At 45.1% G+C, this 23,945-nt stretch overlaps 1 protein-coding gene across 6 annotated transcripts in view; it reads left to right on the forward strand.

The window, feature by feature from the left end:
- Positions 1-23,578, forward strand: part of ralgapb (Ral GTPase activating protein non-catalytic subunit beta) — a 151,225-nt gene extending 127,647 nt beyond the window's left edge. For all 6 annotated transcript variants that reach the window (XM_072515370.1, XM_072515371.1, XM_072515372.1 and 3 more), the window contains 8 exons: positions 1,473-1,631; positions 4,881-5,046; positions 8,795-8,917; positions 12,716-12,852; positions 17,530-17,638; positions 18,131-18,209; positions 19,020-19,168; positions 22,056-23,578. In XM_072515370.1, the coding sequence (XP_072371471.1) occupies positions 1,473-1,631; positions 4,881-5,046; positions 8,795-8,917; positions 12,716-12,852; positions 17,530-17,638; positions 18,131-18,209; positions 19,020-19,168; positions 22,056-22,249 (1,116 nt within the window). In that variant the 3' untranslated portion in view covers positions 22,250-23,578. The remainder of the gene's footprint in view (positions 1-1,472; positions 1,632-4,880; positions 5,047-8,794; positions 8,918-12,715; positions 12,853-17,529; positions 17,639-18,130; positions 18,210-19,019; positions 19,169-22,055) is intronic.
- Positions 23,579-23,945: the final 367 nt, after the last annotated feature.

The following is a 23,945-nucleotide window of genomic DNA, read 5'->3' on the forward strand; positions in this document are numbered from 1 at the left end:
TATCTCTCAATGTTCTGAGGGATGAAAATGAACAGAGGTGGTACAAAGGGGAAACCCTGGCCCAATTTAGGAGAACAGAAATACTCCAGAGCAAACGGCATACAGGTACTGCCACCGTGTATCAGACAATTACTGAGAGATCACAATAAATGGTCAGGATTACCCCAATACCCAGATGGTGATGTCTTCCACAGTCCAAAACATGCTGAGATCTTTTTTGGACATTTACCTTAAATCTGGTAAAATATGAATCCCGCACCAGGTAGGACGAGGAGTATCCAGCGCTGAGCGCTCGACGGGGCGAGGCCAGGCACCTGTCCTGGTAGGGACTGGCAGGATCTGTCTGTGATCTAAGGCCCCAGAACAATCTGCCAGCCAGAGGTGGAGCAGGCAGGTGGAAACAGACGGCTCGAGGCCACTGCACTGCCTGTGGGGGAAAACAGGACAAGGGGGGCTGGCGATTTAGGCTCCAAATTGTTCAGTTGCAATTTGATTGGGGGACCCCCCAAAGTGGTCAGGAGATATTGGCTCTCCTTTTATTGAATGCAAAAGCTAACATTGGGTTTGGAAGACTCTTAACATGTCACATGTGCTAACAAGTTGATGCTTAGGTCAGTAATTCTTGCTGAAGCTCCCTGGTAACTAACTTGGTTCTGTATTTGTGTAAATTGCACTGCTCCTCCCCAACATCGCCAGCTTAAATATCCAATTTTCACAGAATGAATCCAATCCTTTCGTCAAATTTCCTTACAGTCCACACTTGGGAAGACTACCAAGCCCCAGCTCTCTGACCTTACGCTGCTACCAGAGGAGGTTTGAGCTGGATAACATTTGGTTTCCCATGAAATTATCAGCAACCTTGCAAGGGAGCATCTAAAACAATTCCAGAGGGGAGTGTGGCACTCTTCCATTACTCCATCCTCTGCCAATAGGAGGCTGGTGGGGGACTAGACCTTCTGACGCTGTGGACATCCAACTTACACAATAAATTCCCTGACATGGGTATTTCAGTGATGTGATCACTTATCATGGGTTGTCAGGGGTGGGATGTCTAGTGGTTCCATTTCCATTTAGATGTCCTTAGTTCTTACGGTTATTGCAATTGTTTACTTTCCTATCCACTCCTAAAACTACAACGATCTGGAATTTTGAAATTCAAAATCCCCTGTGTATTCTACTCTGTCTCTAACAGCACTGCAGATGCATCATCAGAACATGGACTGCAGCAGTTCAAGGCAGTGACTCACAACCAGCTTCTCAAGGGCAATGAAGAAGGAGAAATAAATATACCATGAATGAATTAAAAGGAAATGATGGTGGGGTGTCTGTTTAAGGAGTTGTATTTGATAGTTATGTGCCCCATTGCCCCAAACGTGACTTGTCACACCCCTTTGTGATCACCTCCACCAACCACTGTACAGTATCATTCACTATTCTACACAATTTTCACCTGTGTTTGTACACTTTCCTAGGAGCCAGGTAATAGCTGCCGTCCTCCTAATCTTATTGCACTCGATTCTACTCTTGCTGGGTTTTTTGATGATGTCGGGTACTTGGACTTGCTGCCCGGCAGGCCTTTCGAAACTGTCTTCATATTTTACATGAGACCTGGACAGAAAACCAGCCAAGAGGTAAAGACTTTTTATTTTGTGCGGAAATTGTTTTTTAAAAAAAGGAAAATGACTTCACTGATCTTTTTCGTTACTCTCCTCTGGGATGTCAGTATATTTGGCACGGCCAGCAGTTGCTGTCCATCTCTAATTACCCTTGAACTGAATGGCTTGCTAGCCCATTTCAGAAGCATTTAAGAGACAACATAGAGTACCTACAGTGTAGAAAGTGGCCATTCAGCCCATCAGGTCTGCACCGACCCTCTGAAAGAGCTCCCTACCCAGACTCATTCCCCGTCCCTGTAATCCCACCTAACCTTTGGACACTAAGAGGCAACTTAGCATGGCAAATCCACCTAACCTGAACTTCTGGGGACGGTGGGAGGAAACCGGAGCACCCGGAGGAAACCCACGCAGGAACTGAGAAAGTGCAGACTCCACACAGTCACCCAAGGTCAGAATGTAACCCGGGTCCCTGGTGCTGTGAGGCAGCAGTGCTCGCTGTATCTGTGGGTCTGGAGTCGCATGCAGGCCGACCCAGATAAGCATGGCAGATTTCCTTCCCTAAAGGACATTAATTATGAGACTATCAATTTCAGATTTTATTGAATTATTTCAATTCCACCAGCTGCCGTAGTGGGATTCGAACGCATGGCCCCAGAGCATTAGACTGGGCCTCTGGGTTTCTGTCCAGTGACATTTTCGCTACGCCATCAACTCTCCTCCCTCCCCTTAATTACATGATATTGGGAAATGAAAACCTAATTGGAGCAAAATACTGAATTAAATCATTAACTAAAATTCACTGTCATACTCTATATTTGTTCTTATACAGATTAACTGTCTGTATTTGACGTGAATGCTCAGCATTTTCACCCAGTTTCTGCTTTGTCCTCATTCCGTGGGCAGCACGGTAGCACAGTGGTTAGCACTGTTGCTTCACAGCACCAGGGATCTTGGTTCGATTCCCGGCTTGGGTCACTGTCTGTGCGGAGTCTGCACGTTCTCCCCGTGTGTGCGTGGGTTTCCTCCGGATGCTCCGGTTTCCTCCCACAGTCCAAAGATGTGCAGGTTAGGTGAATTGGACATTCTGAATTCTCCCTCCGTGTACCCGAACAGGCGCCGGAATGTGGCGAGGAGGGGATTGTCACAGTAACTTCATTGCAGTGTTAATGCAAGCCTACTTGTGACACTAATAAAGATTTTTATTCTGGCTCCAGAATTGGTCCGGAGCTCCCATTCAGCTGCCTTTGTTCAATCTTGCGGAGTTCTGCCCTGCATTTATGTATGTAACAGGTGTGTGGTTGGCTCACTGTATGATAAAACGGCAGGAGGCATGGCTCATGTTGGAGGGGTGGTGTTGAAGAAAGAGTGTGGGGAAAATGGTTCTGAACTTGAAGGATGTGGTCTCTGATCTATTCACAATGACAACTTGTAAACGATTCTGATCTGTTTTTGATCAGCTAGACTCCTTAGAACATAGAACAGCACAGAACAGGCCCTTTAGCCCTCGATGTTGTGCCAAACTTTGTCCGAAACCAAGATCAAGCTATCCCACTCCCTGTCATTCTGGTGTGCTCCATGTGCCTATCCAATAACCGCTTGAAAGTTCCTAAAGTGTCCGACTCCACTATCACAGCAGGCAGTCCATTCCACACACTAACCACTCTCTGAGTAAAGAACCTACCTCAGACATCCCTCCTATATCTCCCACCCTGAACCTTATAGTTATGCCCCCTTGTAACAGCTACATCCACCCGAGGGAATAGTCTCTCAACGTCCGCTCTATCTATCCCCCGCATCATCTTATAAACCTCTATTAAGTCGCCTCTCATCCTCCTCCGCTCCAAAGAGAAAAGCCCTAGTTCCATCAACCTTTCCTCATATGACCTACCCTCCAAACCAGGCAGCATCCTGGTAAATCTCCTTTGGACTCCTTGTCGTGGAATCCCAAATTAAGAGTAGAGAATAATATCATATACTGTCAGGAGGTGAATATGTTGCAGCTTAATTGAATTCATAGAATCATCATAGAATTTACAGTGCAGAAGGAGGCCATTCGGCCCATTGAGTCTGCACCGGCCCTTGGAAAGAGCACCCTACCAAGGTCAACACCTCCACCCTATCCCCGTAACCCAACCTAACCTTTTTGGATACTACGGACAATTTAGAATGGCCAATCCACCTAACCTGCACATCTTTGGACTGTGGGAGGAAACCGGAGCACCCGGAGGAAACCCATGCAGACACGGGGAGGATGTGCAGACTCCACACAGACAGTGACCCAAGCCGGGAATCGAACCTGGGACCTTGGAACTGTGAAGCAACTGTGCTAACCACAATGCTACCATGCTGCCCCGAATTGCATGAATGTCTGAAATGACAGTGGCAATCTTTGATCTGTAGTTTGTTCAACAATGAGACCATCTTTTACAAATTATAATTCTTCATTTATTATATTGAGATCAGCATGAAGTTTGTAATTGCCTTGTTGGGATGCAGTTTTAAGGTTGTAGTTGCCTATTTTCTGTCTTCAACAAACAATTTATCATCTTCATGTTCCCGTACCAGCCTCCCCGAACAGGTGCCGGAATGTGGCGACTAGGGGCTTTTCACAGTAACTTCATTTGAAGCCTACTTGTGACGAGCGATTTTCATTTCATTTTTCATTTCATTCATATTAGTGCACCCAATCCTCAGCTAGCAGACAATTCCACAAAATATCTACAGTAGCTGGTTTCACAATTTGAAAATGCTCAGCAGTAAATTATCTCTGAAAATGGAGTGATGCAGAGTGAAAACACATTGGACTTGAACTCTTAAAGATTGTGTTAAACTGCATGTTAAATGTGTGCTGCGCTACAACTCTGAAAGCGTGTATCACGAGAGCCAAGTCACTGACTATATGTAGCATTTGATGGCTCTGCATACCATAAAAGAGCAGAACGAAATGTTGCCGCTCCATCTTCACCAAAATCATTTCAAAATAATCGAAATTGAAGTAAGAATACAAGCATAAGATCTTAGGCCATTCAGCCCCTCTAGCCTGGCCTGCCATTCAATCAGATCGTAACTGATCTCATCTTGGCCTCAACTCCACTTTCCCACCTGTTCCCTATAACTCTTAACTCTCCTCCAGTTATCTCAGCTTTGAGTAGATTCAATGCCCTCAGCTCTCTGGGGTAGAGAATTCCAAAGCTTCACAACTTTCAGAGAAGAAATTCCTTCCCATCTCTCTTCAGTGGATGATTCTTTGTCTTGGCTTTTCAGATTCTCAAGAATATGGAATCCTCTAGTCATGTGCAGTCTCATTTCTTGGAATTTCTCCTGTCATTGGGATGGCCGGTGGATGTTGGGAAGCACCCCGGCTGGACTGGACATGTGTCAACCAGCTGGTTAATTAACAATGGCAATGGCAGTGAGGGAAAAGAACAAGGTATGTCAGCAAGATAAAAATAAATTAACAATTGTTAAAAATCTGACATTAAAAATACTGTTACAACCACAACAGATGTTTTTGCTCAGCAAGCCAGACCCCTGAGTGAGGTCTCACTGATCATAGACCGTTTTCTTTGTGAATACCAGGAGGATGTACTACTGACCCCAAAAACATAGGACTCCAGTTACGCCGATAGAATTTTAAAAATTAGAAGATTAATTAAAAAGAAAAAAAGCTTAAGCGCACAAGATTAAAGTTAGACAATTAAAGAAGTCTTATGAAACAACTCTACACCCCTACCCCTCTCTCACTCACACACAAGTAGACTGCCTTCTTGGCAACAACACCCTTATAGATTTTAACCATAAGCATCCAATAATATTGCCCGAGTCAAGGAATTGTTGTCACTTCAATAAAGGTATATCACACGACTTCCCAAACATTTCTACTCTGATATGGAATTCCAAAAGGAGGTTCAAAACCAAACCTTTCACAGCAGCTCCCACACACGAGTGCTGGTCTCCATGGCTTTTCCCCCACAGCCACCAGACTCAATTAAACATCCTTCCTTAAATATATTTTTCCCCATTTCATTTCTGGTTCAATTGTCCTTAAATATCTCTTTCAACTCAAATTCTCCACATATAAAAATCTTTCATTTCCTACTTTGCCTGTACTTTTGGATCAATAACATTTAATACATATTTCACTGTTTACCCGTGGACGTTTTGTAAGATGCAAATGTTCCTGGTCAGCCATGACTGAATGGCGGAGCAGACTCGATGGGCTGAATGGCCTAATTCTGCTCCTTTGTCTTATGGTCTTTATTCCCCTTGATTTTAGAACAGTACAAAGTCTTACAACACCAGGTTAAAGTCCAACAGGTTTGTTTCGATGTCACTAGCTTTCGGAGTGCTGCTCCTTCCTCATAACGATAACATTAATAAGTCCCATCCAACCATCAGACTCACCATGGACTACTCTCCAAAATCAGTTGCATTCTTGGACACACTCGTCTCCATCAAGGACAGTCACCTCAGCACTTCGCTTTACCGCAAACCCACGGATAACCTCATGATGCTCCACTTCTCCAGCTTCCACCCTAAACACATTAAAGAAGCCACCCCCTATGGACAAGCGCTCCGTATACACAGGATCTGCTCAGGCGAGGAGGAGCGTAACAGACATCTACAGACGTTGAAAGATGCCCTCGTACGAACGGGATATGGCACTCGACTCATCGATCGACAGTTCCAACGCATCACAGTGAAAAACCGGACCGACCTCCTCAGAAGACAAACATGGGACACAACCGACAGAATACCCTTCGTCGTCCAGTACTTCCCCGGAGCGGAGAAACTATGTCATCTTCTTCACAGCCTTCAACACGTCATTGATGACGATGAACATCTTGCCAAGGTCATCCCCACACCCCCACTACTTGCCTTCAAACAACCGCGCAACCTCAAACGAACCATTGTTTGCAGCAAACTACCCAGTCTTCAGAACAGTGACCACGACACCACACAACCCTGTCATGGCAATCTCTGCAAGACGTGCCAGATCATCAACATGGATACCACTATTACACGTGAGAACACCACCCACCAGGTACGCGGTACATACTCGTGCGACTCGGCCAACGTTGTCTACCTCATACGCTGCAGGAAAGGATGTCCCGAAGCGTGGTACATTGGCGAGACCATGCAGACGCTGCGACAACGAATGAACGGACATCGCGCAACAATCACCAGGCAGGAATGTTCCCTTCCAGTCGGGGAACACTTCAGCAGTCAAGGGCATTCAGCCTCTGATCTCTGGGTAAGCGTTCTCCAAGGCGGCCTTCAGGACCCGCGACAACGCAGAATCGCCGAGCAGAAACTTATAGCCAAGTTCCGCACACATGAGTGCGGCCTCAACCGGGACTTGGGATTCATGTCACATTACATTCATCCCCCACCATCTGGCCTGCGAAATCCTACCAACTGTCCTGGCTTGGTACAATTCACACCTCTTTAACCTGGGGTTACCCCATCTCTGGATCTGTAAAGATTTAATCACCTGCTAATGCTCGCATTCCTAGCATTGTTTGGCATCTTTGAATTTGTCTATATATGTGTTTCTGGAACAGACCTCTTCATTCACCTGAGGAAGGAGCAGTGCTCCGAAAGCTAGTGACATCGAAACAAACCTGTTGGACTTTAACCTGGTGTTGTAAGACTTCGGACTGTGCTCACCCCAGTCCAACGCCGGCATCTCCACATCTTGATTTTAGAAGTTTAGGGTGTGAGTTAATCAAAGTTTTTAAGATAATATACTATGGGGTGCCTAGGACATTGTCAGAAATTTAGAATCAGACATTTCGGGAGTGAAATTAGGAAACGCGTCTTCACAATGGTTGGTAGAAGTTTGGAATTGCACAAATGGGGCTGGTTTAGCACACTGGGCTAAATCGCTGGCTTTTAAAGGCAGGCCAGCAGCACGGTTCGATTCCCGTACCAGCCTCCCCGAACAGGTGCCGGAATGTGGCGACTAGGGGCTTTTCACAGTAACTTCATTGAAGCCTACTCGTGACAATAAGCGATTTTCATTTCATTTTCAAATGGCAGTTGGATACTAGGTGAATTCATTTTAAATCTGTAATTCATAGATTTTTGAGCATTGCTGAAAAGAGAGACAGGCTGCTGAAGTTTTTTGTCTTGCACTCGAACAGATGCAACAACGCCAAATTTCATAGGGAACAGAAAGGGGTGCTGTTTGATTGACAAGTCAGCTCTGATTGGTTGAGACGTTGCCTAGGAATGCTTTTATTTATTCAAAAAGAGCTGCAATGTTTGGACATATTTCTTTTATCTGCAGAGGACAGATTCCTGCATGTTGATATATGTAACTTCTAGTGAGCATAAGTGAGCTACAGTGCGACTGATAATTGTTTGTACACTCAGGATTGGTAAGCAATTGCTGCCCAATCGCAGACTTGTTGTAATGTTAGACATTATGCTCTGTATTTTGCAAGCACGGGTTTGTTAAGTACGGTCAGTATTCATCCCTTTGGTTGTTCGCAATAGACAGTGCTGTTTGATACAATCAGCTAGTTGTTGAGACATGCAGCCTATGTATCTGATTGCACCAGCACTGAAATTCATACAGCACATCGGGTGTTTGTGTTGCAGGCACAATGTTTTTTTGGCTTGACTGGAGCATCCTGTTCGTGGAAAACTCCATTTGTGCATGCCAGCAGCATGAAACAATAAGCTTCACCTGTTGCTCAGATTTAAGCTACTTTATCCTCTCAGAGTAATTTGAGGTGGACTGGGCACTTTTCAAGTCTGAAAGCATCCAGACATAACACTGAGCATTGATCTGATCGAGGTAGCCATTATCTCCGCAGATAAACAAAAGCTTGAGGACAGTGGTTCCCTGGTGCATTTGCCACGGCAACATCTCAATCAGAACCAACTTGCCAACCGATCCACACCATTTCCTCATACAGTTGTTCCCTTTGAAGACATTTTTTTCATCTCTCCTGACGAGTGCAAGTGACCATTTGATGGATTTTTTTTTGTCAACCTAGATATTAAGAGACATGGGGAAAATGTGGATTTGTAGAGTTCGGTCTTAGATTAACCATGGTCGCACTGAATTGTAAAACAGGCTGCAGAGGCCACTCTGCACAGGTCTGTGTAAAGTCGTACCAATTTTCTTGGCAGGTTTGTGTAATTTATCTGATTTTTTTCATTCTTAGAGGAAACCGTAACCCCTGAAGATGCTGGCGGAGGTACTTTTAACGGAGAGAAGAAAGCATTATATTATGCTGATGCCTTGACTGAAATTGCCTTTGTCGTTCCCTCTTTTGTGGAATCATCCAGTAAGTCAAATTTCAGCCATTTGTGAAAATCTTCTGTACATGTGTCATACACCCAGTGGGTTTGGTTCCCTGTCCTTGCAAACTGCCTCACCTTCTCGCACACAAACTGCCTCACCTTCTCGCACGCAAACTGCCTCACCTTCTCGCACGCAAACTGCCTCACCTTCTCGCACGCAAACTGCCTCACCTTCTCGCACGCAAACTGCCTCACCTTCTCGCACGCAAACTGCCTCACCTTCTCGCACGCAAACTGCCTCACCTTCTCGCACGCAAACTGCCTCACCTTCTCGCACGCAAACTGCCTCACCTTCTCGCACGCAAACTGCCTCACAAACATTCTGCGTTTAAAAACCAGATCAAATAATACACACAAGAATTTTTCTGTGTGTGTGTGTGAAATGCAATTCTCTTTTCTTTTGTAAACTTATAACTGGACATCATTTTAAGATGCCATGGGGAGAGAGAATAAATTTCGCTAGTTACTATGAGTGGGTATGCCACCATAACTGCATTTCTGAAGATTTGCATTGGGGTGAAACTCACTTCTGTGAGTTACTGTTCTGTAAAAATACTGATCTCCTCAACTCCTGTATAGTTATTACCCATCGAGATCAGTGCAGTTCCTGGTTATTATAACATGTTGTAAAATGTCCCCATGCCTTGGTAATGGTTCCATTATTTGATTAAGCTAAATTTTAGAACAAGAACAAAGAAAATTACAGCATAGGAACAGGCCCTTCAGCCCTCCCAGCCTGCACCGATCCCGATCCTTTATCTAAACCTGTCTTCTATTTTCCAAGGATCTACTTCCCTCTGTTCCCTGCCCGTTCATATATCTGTCTAGACGCATCTTAAATGATGCTATCGTGCCCGCCTCTACCACCTCCGCTGGCAAAGCGTTCCAGGCACCCACCACCCTCTGCGTAAAAAACTTTCCACGCATATCTCCCTTAAACTTTCCCCCTCTCACCTTGAAATCGTGACCCCTTGTAATTGACACTCCCACTCTTGGAAAACGCTTGTTGCTATCCACCCTGTCCATACCTCTCATAATTTTGTAGACCTCAATCAGGTCCCCCCTCAACCTCCGTCTTTCCAATGAAAACAATCCTAATCTACTCAACCTTTCTTCATAGCTAGCACCCTCCATACCAGGCAACATCCTGGTGAACCTCCTCTGCACCCTCTCTAAAGGTTCCACATTCTTCTGGTAATGTGGCAACCAGAACTGCACGCAGTATTCCAAATGTGGCCTAACCAAAGTCCTATACAACTGTAACATGACCTACCGACTCTTGTACTCAATACCCCGTCCGATGAAGGCAAGCATGCTGTATGCCTTCTTGACCACTCTATCGACCTGCGTTGCCACCTTTAGGGTACAATGGACCTGAACTCCCAGATCTCTCTGTACATCAATTTTCCCTAGGACTCTTCCATTGACCGTATAGTCCGCTCTTGAAATAGATCTTCCAAAATGCATCACCTCACATTTGCCTGGATTGAATTCCATCTGCCAATTCTCTGCCCAACTCTCCAATCTATCTATATTTTGCTGTATTCTCTGACAGTCCTCCTCGCTATCTGCAACTCCACCAATCTTAGTATCATCTGCAAACTTGCTAATCAGACCACCTGTACCTTCGTCCAGATCATTTATGTATATCACAAACAACAGTGGTCCGAGCACGGATCCCTGTGGAACACCACTAGTCACCTTTCTCCATTTTGAAACACTCCCTTCCACCACTACTCTCTGTCTCCTGTTGCCCAGCCAGTTCTTTATCGATCTAGCTAGTACACCCTGAACCCCAAACAACTTCACTTTTTCCATCAACCTGCCATGGGAAACTTTATCAAACGCCTAACTGAAGTCCATGTATCTGACATCTACAGCCCTTCCCTCATCAATTAACTTTGTCACTTCCTCAAAGAATTCTATTAGGTTTGTAAGACATGACCGTCCCTGCACAAAACCATGCTGCCTATCACGGATAAGTATATTTTCTTCAAAATGTGAATAGATCCTATCCCTCCGTATCTTCTTCAACAGTTTGCCTACCACTGACGTCAAGCTCACAGTCTATAATTCCCTGGATTATCCCTACTACCCTTCTTAAACAAAGGGACAACATTAGCAATTCTCCAGCCCTCCGGGAATTCACCCGTGCTCAAGGATGCTGCAAAGATATCTGTTAAGGCCCCAGCTATTTCTGCCCTCGCTTCACCTTTAATTAGGTGAACTTCTAATAAACTGCTTTACCAATCCAGAATTGTCACAATGAGATTCCCAGAATGCCTTTATCCATTGCAATTCGTATACCGCCACAACCGGTCCACAGTTCACCCCTAGAGCATCTCGACCACAAGGACTCCTTGGTCAGACTCCTATTCATTGACTACAGCTCCGCCTTCAACACCATAATCCCAGCCAAACTCATATCAAAGCACCAAAATTGAGGACTTGGCTCCTCCCTCTGCAACTGGGTCCTCGACTTTCTGACCCACAGATCAAAATCAGTAAGGATAAACAACACCTCGTCCACGATAGTCCTCAATACCGGGGCCCCGCAAGGCTGCGTGCTTAGCCCCCTACTATACTCCCTATACGCACACGACTGTGTGGTAAAATCTGGCTCCATTTCCATCTACAAGTTTGCTGACGACACGACCGTAGTGGGTCAGATCTTGAACAACGATGAATCAGAGTCCAGGAGGGAGATGGTGTAGCGACAACAATCTCGCCCTCAATGTAGCAAAACTGAAGAGCTGGTTATTGACATAAGACCATAAGACCTAGGAGCGGAAGTGAGGCCATTCGGCCCATCGAGTCCACTCCACCATTCAATCATGGCTGATTTCAACTCATTTACCCGCTCTCTCTCCATAGCCCTTAATTCCTCGAGAAATCAAGAATTTATCAACTTCTGTCTTAAAGACACTCAACGTCCCGGCCTCCACCGCCCTCTGTGGCAATGAATTCCACAGACCCACCACTCTCTGGCTGAAGAAATTTCTCCTCATCTCTGTTCTAAAGTGACTCCCTTTTATTCTAAGGCTGTGCCCCCGGGTCCTAGTCTCCCCTGCTAATGGAAACAACTTCCCTACATCCACCCTATCTAAGCCATTCATTATCTTGTAAGTTTCTATTAGATCTCCCCTCAACCTCCTAAACTCCAATGAATATAATCCCAGGATCCTCAGACGTTCATCGTATGTTATCAGGAAGCAAAGTACTGTACACTCCCCTGTCTGCATCAACGGGGCCGAGGTGGAGATGGTTGACAGCTTCAAATTCATAAGCGTGCATATCACCAACAAACTGGCCTGGTCCACCCACATCGACGCCACGACCAAGAAAGCACAACAGCGCCTAGACTTCCTCAGGAAAGAAAGGAAATTTGGCATGTCCACACTGACTCTTACCACCATAGGAATTGAAGTTTAAGCCATTAAGGTTGACATGAGACAGATCTCCATGCTTAACTACCAGGAGAGCAGTGAAACACCATTATTTGAAAAGGCAGAACCCTCGCTACTGTAATGAGCCCCTGTTGAGATGCGGAATTGAGAAAAAGTTTGTTCATAAGCAATTTGGATTAAGATGCTTTCTGGAAAGCATTCATCTTCAATTGGCATTGGATGAAATGTTCATTTAATTGTCAAATAACTATTAATGTAATTTTAAAAAATAAATGAAGGTCATTGCTCTGATTGCCATAGCACAACCATTGAATCCACATTTCAAGTCCTCCTGTATTGCAGAAAGACATTAATTTCCCTTTGTTACACTTGCAGCTGACTCCTCGGAGAGTGGACTCTCATCGCAGGAGGCAGAGACACAGATGGATCTACTGCCGAGCCTCCTGAAACAAACTCCACTGACCCTGGAGCTCTTCCCAAACCATTCCGAAAACCTTAGCAACTCCCAAAGGGTGAGATTCTCACAACATAGAAAAGGGTTGCAGGCTTATTCCTGCTGTATTTAACGTTGTTTCAGTTTTGTCTGCAGATAAGTGAGGGTGTGCACATGCATGAAAATGCACTGCTCACCTCCCTCCAGAAAGCTTGGTGGTTGGATTATGTTAGCAGGGCTTTGTGACAATTCACCTGATTTTTCCTCCACTTACGGGTTAGGAAATGCTAGATGGTAGTGGCATCCAGGTGCAGTGGTAAACTAAGCTGCTTGTCTCCCTACTCCTCTGGTTAAGACTAGATGATGCTTTTGGTAGTGCAGCATGGACTTTGCAACCTGACCAACATTCCTCCTTAAATTAAGGGCACTGGCAATTAGCCATTTATCTCATTACTGTTTGCAGGATCGGTTATGTGCAAATTGCCTGCCAGATTTCCCTATATATCAGCAATCACTGCTCTTAAATGTCATTATCACCATGATTCAGTGTGAACATTTCCACCCCTGAGTTAGAGGTTGTGGTTCTAGGCTGACATTAGGGGCTGTTTAGCACAGGGCTAAATCGCTGGCTTTGAAAGCAGACCAAGGCAGGCCAGCAGCACAGTTCAATTCCCGTACCAGCCTCCCCGAACAGGTGCCAGAATGTGGCGACTAGGGGCTTTTCACAGTAACTTCATTGAAGCCTACTTGTGACAATAAGCGATTTTCATTTCATTTCATTTCACATTCCCAGTGCCGGGCTGTTGCAGTGCTGTATTGCCAGGCCTGCCATATTTCAGATGTGCTTTAAACAAAGATCCAGTCTGCCTTCTAAAGTGGGCATAAAAAGATCCTACGGTACTGTTCAAAGAGAAGGGGAGTTTGCCAGACTAGTATGCCAGAGCAGTGGCACCACGGCTGGCTCTGATGTTCAGAAGGGAGGGTCAAAGCGCAGAAGAGTAATAGTAATAGGGGACTCTATAGTCAGGGGCACAGATAGGCGCTTCTGTGGATGTGAAAGAGACTCCAGGATGGTATGTTGCCTCCCTGGTGCCAGGGTCCAGGATGTCTCCGAACGGGTAGAGGGAATCCTGAAGGGGGAGGGCAAACAGGCAGAGGTCGTTGTACATATTGGTACTAACGACATAGGCAGGAAGGGGCATGAGGTCCTGCAGCAGGAGTTCAGGGAGCTAGGCAGAAAGTTAAAAGACAGGACCTCGAGGGTTGTAATCTCGGGATTACTCCCTGTGCCACGTGCCAGTGAGGCTAGAAATAGGAAGATAGAGCAGACAAACACGTGGCTAAACAGCTGATGTAGGAGGGAGGGTTTCCGTTATCTGGACCACTGGGAGCTCTTCCGGGGCAGGTGTGACCTGTATAAGATGGACGGGTTGCATCTAAACCGGAGAGGCATAAATATCCTGGCCGCGAGGTTTGCTAGTGTCACACGGGAGGGTTTAAACTAGTATGGCAGGGGGGTGGGCACGGGAGCAATAGGTCAGAAGGTGAGAGCATTGAGGGAGAACTAGGGAATAGGGACAGTGTGGCTCTGAGGCAGAGCAGACGGGGAGAAGTTGCTGAACACAGCGGGTCTGGTGGCCTGAAGTGCATATGTTTTAATGCAAGGAGCATTACGGGTAAGGCAGATGAACTTAGAGCTTGGATTACTACTTGGAACTATGATGTTGTTGCCATTACAGAGACCTGGTTGAGGGAAGGGCAGGATTGGCAGCTAAACGTTCCAGGATTTAGATGTTTCAGGCGGGATAGAGGGGGATGTAAAAGGGGAGGCGGAGTTGCGCTACTTGTTCGGGAGAATATCACAGCTATACTGCGAGAGGACACCTCAGAGGGCAGTGAGGCTATATGGGTAGAGATCAGGAATAAGAAGGGTGCAGTCACAATGTTGGGGGTATACTACAGGCCTCCCAACAGCCAGCGGGAGATAGAGGAGCAGATAGGTAGACAGATTTTGGAAAAGACTAAAAACAACAGGGTTGTGGTGATGGGAGACTTCAACTTCCCCAATATTGACTGGGACTCACTTAGTGCCAGGGGCTTAGACGGGGCGGAGTTTGTAAGGAGCATCCAGGAGGGCTTCTTAAAACAATATGTAAACAGTCCAACTAGGGAAGGGGCAGTACTGGACCTGGTATTGGGGAATGAGCCCGGCCAGGTGGTAGATGTTTCAGTAGGGGAGCATTTCGGTAACAGTGACCACAATTCAGTAAGTTTTAAAGTACTGGTGGACAAGGATAAGAGTGGTCCGAGGATGAATGTGCTAAATTGGGGGAAGGCTAATTATAACAATATTAGGCGGGAACTGAAGAACATAGATTGGGGGCGGATGTTTGAGGGCAAATCAACATCTGACATGTGGGAGGCTTTCAAGTGTCAGTTGAAAGGAATACAGGACAGGCATGTTCCTGTGAGGAAGAAAGATAAATACGGCAATTTTCGGGAACCTTGGATGACGAGTGATATTGTAGGCCTCGTCAAAAAGAAAAAGGAGGCATTTGTCAGGGCTAAAAGGCTGGGAACAGACGAAGCCTGTGTGGCATATAAGGAAAGTAGGAAGGAACTTAAGCAAGGAGTCAGGAGGGCTAGAAGGGGTCATGAAAAGTCATTGGCAAATAGGGTTAAGGAAAATCCCAAGGCTTTTTACACGTACATAAAAAGCAAGACGGTAGCCAGGGAAAGGGTTGGCCCACTGAAGGATAGGCAAGGGAATCTATGTGTGGAGCCAGAGGAAATGGGCGAGGTACTAAATGAATACTTTGCATCAGTATTCACCAAAGAGAAGGAATTGGTAGATGTTGAGTCTGGAGAAGGGGGTGTAGATAGCCTGGGTCACATTGTGATCCAAAAAGACGAGGTGTTGGGTGTCTTAAAAAATATTAAGGTAGATAAGTCCCCAGGGCCTGATGGGATCTACCCCAGAATACTGAAGGAGGCTGGAGAGGAAATTGCTGAGGCCTTGACAGAAATATTTGGATCCTCGCTGTCTTCAGGGGATGTCCCGGAGGACTGGAGAATAGCCAATGTTGTTCCTCTGTTTAAGAAGGGTAGCAAGGATAATCCCGGGAACTACAGGCCGGTGAGCCTTACTTCAGTGGTAGGGAAATTACTGGAGAGAATTCTTCGAGACAGGATCTACTCCCATTTGGAAGCAAATGGACGTATTAGTGAGAGGCAGCACGGTTTTGTGAAGGGGAGGTCGTGTCTCACTAACTTGATAGAGTTTTTCGAGGAGGTCACTAAGATGATTGATGCAGGTAGGGCAGTAGATGTTGTCTATATGGACTTCAGTAAGGCCTTTGACAAGGTCCCTCATGGTAGACTAGTACAAAAGGTGAAGTCACACGGGATCAGGGGTGAACTGGCAAGGTGGATACAGAACTGGCTAGGCCATAGAAGGCAGAGGGTAGCAATGGAGGGATGCTTTTCTAATTGGAGGGCTGTGACCAGTGGTGTTCCACAGGGATCAGTGCTGGGACCTTTGCTCTTTGTAGTATATATAAATGATTTGGAGGAAAATGTAACTGGTCTGATTAGTAAGTTTGCAGACGACACAAAGGTTGGTGGAATTGCGGATAGCGATGAGGACTGTCTGAGGATACAGCAGGATTTAGATTGTCTGGAGACTTGGGCGGAGAGATGGCAGATGGAGTTTAATCCGGACAAATGTGAGGTAATGCATTTTGGAAGGGCTAATGCAGGTAGGGAATATACAGTGAATGGTAGAACCCTCAAGAGTATTGAAAGTCAAAGAGATCTAGGAGTACAGGTCCACAGGTCATTGAAAGGGGCAACACAGGTGGAGAAGGTAGTCAAGAAGGCATACGGCATGCTTGCCTTCATTGGCCGGGGCATTGAGTATAAGAATTGGCAAGTCATGTTGCAGCTGTATAGAACCTTAGTTAAGCCACACTTGGAGTATAGTGTTCAATTCTGGTCGCCACACTACCAGAAGGATGTGGAGGCTTTAGAGAGGGTGCAGAAGAGATTTACCAGAATGTTGCCTGGTCTGGAGGGCATAAGCTATGAGGAGCGATTGAATAAACTCGGTTTGTTCTCACTGGAACGAAGGAGGTTGAGGGGCGACCTGATAGAGGTATACAAAATTATGAGGGGCATAGAAAGAGTGGATAGTCAGAGGCTTTTCCCCAGGGTAGAGGGGTCAATTACTAGGGGGCATAGGTTTAAGGTGAGAGGGGCAAGGTTTAGAGTAGATGTACGAGGCAAGTTTTTTACGCAGAGGGTAGTGGGTGCCTGGAACTCACTACCGGAGGAGGTAGTGGAAGCAGGGACGATAGGGACATTTAAGGGGCATCTTGACAAATATATGAATAGGATGGGAATAGAGGGATACGGACCCAGGAAGTGTAGAAGATTGTAGTTTAGTCGGGCAGTATGGTCGGCACGGGCTTGGAGGGCCGAAGGGCCTGTTCCTGTGCTGTACATTTCTTTGTTCTTTGTTTGTTTGTTGTTCTCCCAGTCAATTAGTCAATATGCACCCCTAAACAGATTATCTGGTAATTCATCTCATTGCCGTGTTTAGGGCTGTAATCTGCACGGATTTGTTGCAACTTTTGTTTATATTATACAGGGACTGCACTTTTAAGAGTAACTTATTTGTTGTTATTTAAGTTATTTATTTTGCTGTGAATCATGGAAACCACCATTCCATTTAATTGAGTATTTTTTCTCTCCAAAGCTGAGTCCTACACAGAAATCTAAGAAGCTGCCAGTTGGTCGAACAGTACCTCCACTGGGCCCTGAAACCAAGGTCATTGTTGTATGGGTCGAACGCTTTGATGACATAGGTATGGTATTTCTAAGAGGCTGCTGTATTAATGCATTGTCAAGTGCTGCTTTGTATTACTGGCACTTTTTCAGTTATATAGCTGTAATTCACTGGCGTTATATTCCGGAAAGGATTTGTAAATTTTAGTATGGGAGGAAAGTGCTATGTCTCCACACCGCTGTTGAACTATAGCCCTTGGCATATGGGTGTTTGGCCATGTATGTGTTTTTGATCTCTCGGGGACGTGGGGATATGTGGAGCAGACAGGAAAGTGGTAGAAAATCAACGGTGATATATTGAATTGCAGAGCAGGCTCGAGGGGCCAAAAAGCCATCTCCTGTGTCATTTTCTCATGCTCTTGTAGAGTTTCATACATGCTCTCACTTCCTGTCAAATAACACCATGTTACAAGTCTTGCCACCTGTGACCCCTTCCAGCACTTTTTACCAGGTCGAGTACCTAGTCTGTTGTTGCAGTTTAACGTGTCTAATATTTATTGATCTTTTTCTAGAAAATTTTCCTCTGAATGATCTTCTGCCGGAGACCAGCACTGGAGTAGAGACCACTACAAACAGCAGCACATCGCTCAGGTACTTTCACTCCTCTAACTTTGTGTTTTTTTAAGCTATGGGATCCACAGTTAGCACTCTTTCTCCATGCTTACTGAGATCTCCTTTTGGTCAGACTTTAAGCTGAGGTTCTGGAGGCTCCAATTATGTACTGACTATCAGGGAGTTCAGTGGCTCTGTGCTGGTTCACGAGGCATGTTGCTTTCTGGTGAAATCCTCATGAGGGTATTCAGTTGGGGGCATGTCTCTGCTGTCTGGGAAGCCTGATGCATCATTCACTTAGCCCAAGGCCAGTGCTGTACACAGTTAAAGTTGCATTAAGCTATCGAGGGAGTTTGTAATGCTTAATATTATGTCATGTTTGGTTTGTTTGTGATTTTTGTTTTCACACTTTGGTTGTCCAGTTGCTTGATTGGATGGGATCTTTCGTTCAAAATCATCTTGTGTGTTAATTTAAGTTTTAAAGATAATTTGCCTGAAACTGAAGCTGTGATAATGTTCCCGTCTTAGACACAGGGCTGGTGCCAGGGGACTGGGGAATTGTGAATGTCACATCCTTGTTCAAAAAGGGGACACTAGAAAAATGTGAGCTCCCTCTGCACTGGCGCTCCGTTATGACATAAGGTCATAATAAATAGGAGCATAAGTGGGCCATTTGGGCCATTGAGCCCGCTCTGCCATTCAATAAGATCATGATTTAGGCTTTAACTTTCCTGCCTGTTCCCCACAAGAGGAGGCGTCCTGTCAGTGTACACCCCTCAAGCACCCTGAGAATTGAATATGTACACACTGAATTGAGTAACTTTCCTTTATCTGGTCTCATTGTTTTAGGACCACCACGTCAGACAAGGATGTGCCAGTCATATTCATCCATCCCCTGAAGACTGGTCTCTTCAGAATAAAAGTTCAAGGAGCTACAGGGAAGTTCAGCATGGTGATTCCATTGGTTGATGGAATGGTCGTGAGTCGGCGGGCATTAGGTAAGGACACCAACTAGCAGAGAATTGAATGTTGTACTTTGTTTTAATACAAGTGCAAGATTGATTGCCTGCTCAAAAGTTGCAGCTCCTGTTTGTTCCTCATACCCGAGCTCCATTGCATCATTCCCATTCACTCGTGGCATGAACATAGAACATAGACTTTAAAGATCAAAGGTTCAGCAATCTCCTCCCTAGCTTCCCAGAGAATCCTACGATAAATCCCATCCGGCCCAGGGGACTTATCTATTTTCACACTTTCCAAAATTGCTAACACCTCCTCCTTATGAACCTCAAGCCCTTCTAGTCTAGTAGCCTGAATCTCAGTATTTTCCTCAACAACATTGTCTTTTCCCTGTGTGAATACTGACGAAAAATATTAATTTAGCACCTCTCCTATCTCCTCGGACTCCACGCACAACTTGCCACTGCTGTCCTTGACTGGCCCTACTCTTACCCTCATCACCTCATCGTTCTTTTATTCCTGACATATCTATAGAAAGCTTTAGGGTTATCCTTGATGCTACCTGTCCCCTCCTGGCTTTTCTTAGCTCTCTCTTTAGGTCCTTCCTAGCTAACTTGTAACTCTCGAGCGCCCTAACTGAACCTTCATGTCTCATCTTTACATAAGCCTCCTCCTTCCTCTTGACAAGTGTTTTGACTGCTTTAGTAAACCACGGTTCCCACCCTCGACCACTTCCTCCCTGCCTGACAGGTACATACTTATCAAGGACACGCAGTAGCTGTTCCTTGAACAAGCTCCGCATTTCCATTATGCCCATCCCCTGCAGTTTTCCTCTCCATCCGATGCATCATATGAAGATCCGATGCATCATATGAAGATCCGATGAAGGATATTGATGGCATGTTGCAGTATTGAAGAACCAGCACAAAGTGCAGCTTAAATTCTAGGTGCAATGTTCCATTTGCAGTGTCCCACTCACTCACAACGTTCACTTAAATACTGCGAAGATGCAGATGCAATTTTAAATCAGCTGAAATCTCTTGCAGAATTGCAATTGCGACTTCGGGTTTGGCCAAAGGAAATTGCATTTTGCCCATAAATGGTGAAGTGGTCATTTGGCTTCCAGCATCCAGTGGTCAAGCACCAGCTAGAATCCCCTGCTCCAAAAGAGCTGGACAGAGGCTGGCAATTTTGTGGCAAGTAACTCGCCTCCTGACCCCCAAACCTGTCCACCATCTACGAGTCATAAGTCAGGAGTGTGATGAATATTCTCCACTTGCCTGGATAAGTACAGCTCCAACAACACTCGAGAAGCTCAACACCATCCAGGACAAAGCAACCACTTGATTGGCACCCAATTCACTCTCTCCTTTACCGCCGCATAGTGTCAACAATGTGTACCATCTACAAGATGTACTGCAGCAACTCACCAAGCCTCCTACGACAGCACCTTCCAAACCTGTTACTTCTACAACCGAGAAGGACAAGGGCAATTTTGCATCACCATCTGCAAGTTGCCCTCCAAGTCACTTGCCATTCTGTCTTGGAACCATTCCCTCAATCTCTCTAGATCAAAATTATAAATTCCCTTCCTAACAACAATGGGTGTACTTACTCCACATGGATTGCAGTGGTTCAAAAAGGACGTTCACCACCAACTTTCCAGGGGGAGTAAGACATGGGCACAAACGTTGACCTTGTCAGCAACACTGTCATTTCATCAGATGTTTGTTCAATGAGAGCTTTCAACTAAGGAAGGGAGATAAAATGATCGGTACTTAGCATCTCACTAAAATCAAAGACATGGGTAAAAATCACCAATTGAAATGAAATCAATAGTTCGAAACATCAGGGAATTCTCATAGTATCAAAGTTAAAAGCAAGAGGTTTAAATGGAGACCAGCTCGGATCTTGGTATGCTTTTAAGCCACAAGGTCTACCTGTGTACAGGTTTACTAATATCATAGAGCTGTCCACCCAAGCATAGCTCACTCACTCTGAGCAAAGAGGCACAGTGGTTAGCACTGGAGTTGAGGAAGATCAGATTTAGATTAATTTCCCCCTCCCCCTCTTAATCCGGCATTCTCTGACATATGTACCATTGTCCAGGCTGGCATTAGCACAGTGATTAGCACTGTTACTTCACAGCGCCAGGGACCCGGGTTAAATTCCCAGCTTGGGTGACTGTTTGTGCGGAATCTGCACGTTCTCCCCGTGTCTGCGTGGGTTTCCTCCGGGTGCTCCGGTTTCCTCCCACAAGTCCCGAAGGATGTGCAGGTTAGGTGTATTGGACATTCTGAATTCTACCTCTGTGTACCCAAATGTGGTGACTCGGGGATTCTCACAGTAACTTCATTGCAGTGTTAATGTAAGGCTACATGTGCCAATAAAGATTATTGCTCGGTGTGAGACTGGAGTCACGTATAGACTCAGCAGGTAAGAATTGGAGGTGTCCTTCTTGAAAAGGTGTTAGTGAACCAATCAGATTTCTACAAAAATCTTACTAGCTTCCATGATTTATTTTTAAATTGAACTTAAATTTTTGCGTTGCTGCAGTGGGATTGATCTTGTATTCTCCAGATTGTGAAGCAAAAGCAAGGGTTAGCATTCCAGGAACAGAGCTATCATACTAGCACACCTGTTTGATTCACATGTGCAGTGTTTGATCAGGTGGCAAGCAAGGACATCTTTTGACTAAGGTATCTAGTCCCAGTGTTTGGGAGCAGGTGGGGGTAAATGGCTTCTTCAATTTGTGTGCTCTTCAATTGCTCTCGTGTCTGCTATGCTGCGGATCATGTTCAACATGGGGACAGCCATTTGTAGATGGGAGAGTAAACGGTTACAGTGGAAGGGAGAATGCTACCACCCCAATAAAACTAAAACCATGTGATAATCTGTATGACATCTGCGTGCTTTTTGTTTCAGGGTTTTTGATCCGACAGACAATTATAAACATCTGTCGAAGGAAGAGGCTGGAAAGTGACTCCTACAATCCTCCTCATGTGAGGAGGAAGCAGAAGATAGTGGATATTGTCCACAAATACCGCAACAAGGTCCTGGAGCCAGGATTTTACACCTCACTGTTCCAGGAAGTGGGGCCGAAATCCCTGAACCCATAGATGCACTGAGATCCATGCCGAGAGTATTTATAAGCTATTTTACTACTTCGTCAGGCACTTGGCTGCTCGAGAATGTGATGTGAAGCACCGACTGGTATCCAGAGCTCTGGAAAGCAGTATATCCCAGCTGGTTCTGTGTAAATGTGTATTAAGGACGTAAAGTTGATTTTTGAGAAATATATAAAACCCATTTTATACTGAACTGCAAGACAGCCTTACTGAACATAAGCGAATTTCTGTACAATACTTGAAATCTGTATTATGTAGTGTATCTTTGATCAACTGTGCGGCAAGCTGTGCAATACTGCTGTACTCATAGCTCCCAGACGTTGCACTGAATCCTAATGCGGATAGACAGTTGTAGAGGAGAAGCGAGTTTGGGGCCGTCTCAATCAACACACTTTGGACGTGATTCCACAGCACAAAACTGCCCTTACAGTTGATAGTTAGCATTAAAATGAAAAGGAATGGGGCTAGGGCTTGGAAAAAGGGAGTTAGCTTTTTCATTAGTCAACCTAGGTCAGTGATTTTCATTGTTAAGACACCGGGCCACATATGGTTGTAATGTTAATACCAAGTCACATGATGATTCTTCACCAGAAAACACTTGTCCTGGAATCACCCTGTGTGAACACGAGGATATAATTCATGCAGTTATCAGTTCCATGCAATCCCCAACATTCCTACATTACCCGTTGCAAACAGACAACATTATCTTGATTTTCAGTCTTCCGAATGTTCAGCAAGCTATGAATATTCATACCGAATTGACATTGGACTCCACACTACTCCCAAGAAAGCTAGAAGGAATGTGGAAGGGTTTAGCAACATGGGGGAGTGAGGAAGTCCACAAAGGGTACCAATGGTAAAGGTTCTTTCAGTGCCCCAATTGTGGAGCTCTAAACTCCAGTCCTTGTAGTCTGAGGTTAAACATCACTCACCCAACCCAACCCAGGTAGTTTGTGTTTGCATTCAACCGTGGAAGAGCTGTGATTTGTTTTTATTTTATTTTCTCTATCGCACCCTAGTTCAACATCCCCAATCTTTATATGTTCCTGGCAACCAAGAAGGGTCAAATTCACGCCTTGCTGCAATTTCTTCTCGCAACAAAAGATAAATTCAGTGTTCACCCGTGAATTGGGATTTTACACTGGTTCTGCATTGGATTTCACATACTACCTGGAAGCTTCCCTCACTGTAATCCTTTCCTCAACATAGTGAGGCAGGAATTCCCTCTACCCTGTACCAGGAACAACTTGTAACTCCAGACCTGCTCGATGGAAACCACTGACCTAGGCTGCGGTTTAAAATAAAGTTATCCTGAAAGTGCGCAAGTTTGTTTCAAAGCCTTCCACGCACCATGCAGAATTGTTTTTACTTTGCACGGTAATCACAAAGCATTTAAAATATTTTTACAGGTTTTATTTTTGTACCATGATAGCTTGGTCACTTCCATTTGAGGAAATAATGGTTATTTTTAAAACTGTATCTCTGTTCCCAAAACATTGTTTTTATTTGATAAACTAACCACATTAGAAATCGTACAATTGAACACAAAGCTTATAACAAACTTTAGTGAATGCCATCAAACCCCAAGATTTTGCAATATGCCGGGCCCAAACATCAACATTTCCCCCCCCACCAGTTTCCCTTGTGTTATTTAACACTTTCTCAATAGCACCCACCTTCCTCCACA

The sequence above is a fragment of the Scyliorhinus torazame genome, chromosome 8, assembly GCF_047496885.1.
Source record: "Scyliorhinus torazame isolate Kashiwa2021f chromosome 8, sScyTor2.1, whole genome shotgun sequence".
Classification (NCBI taxonomy): Eukaryota; Metazoa; Chordata; class Chondrichthyes; order Carcharhiniformes; family Scyliorhinidae; genus Scyliorhinus; species Scyliorhinus torazame.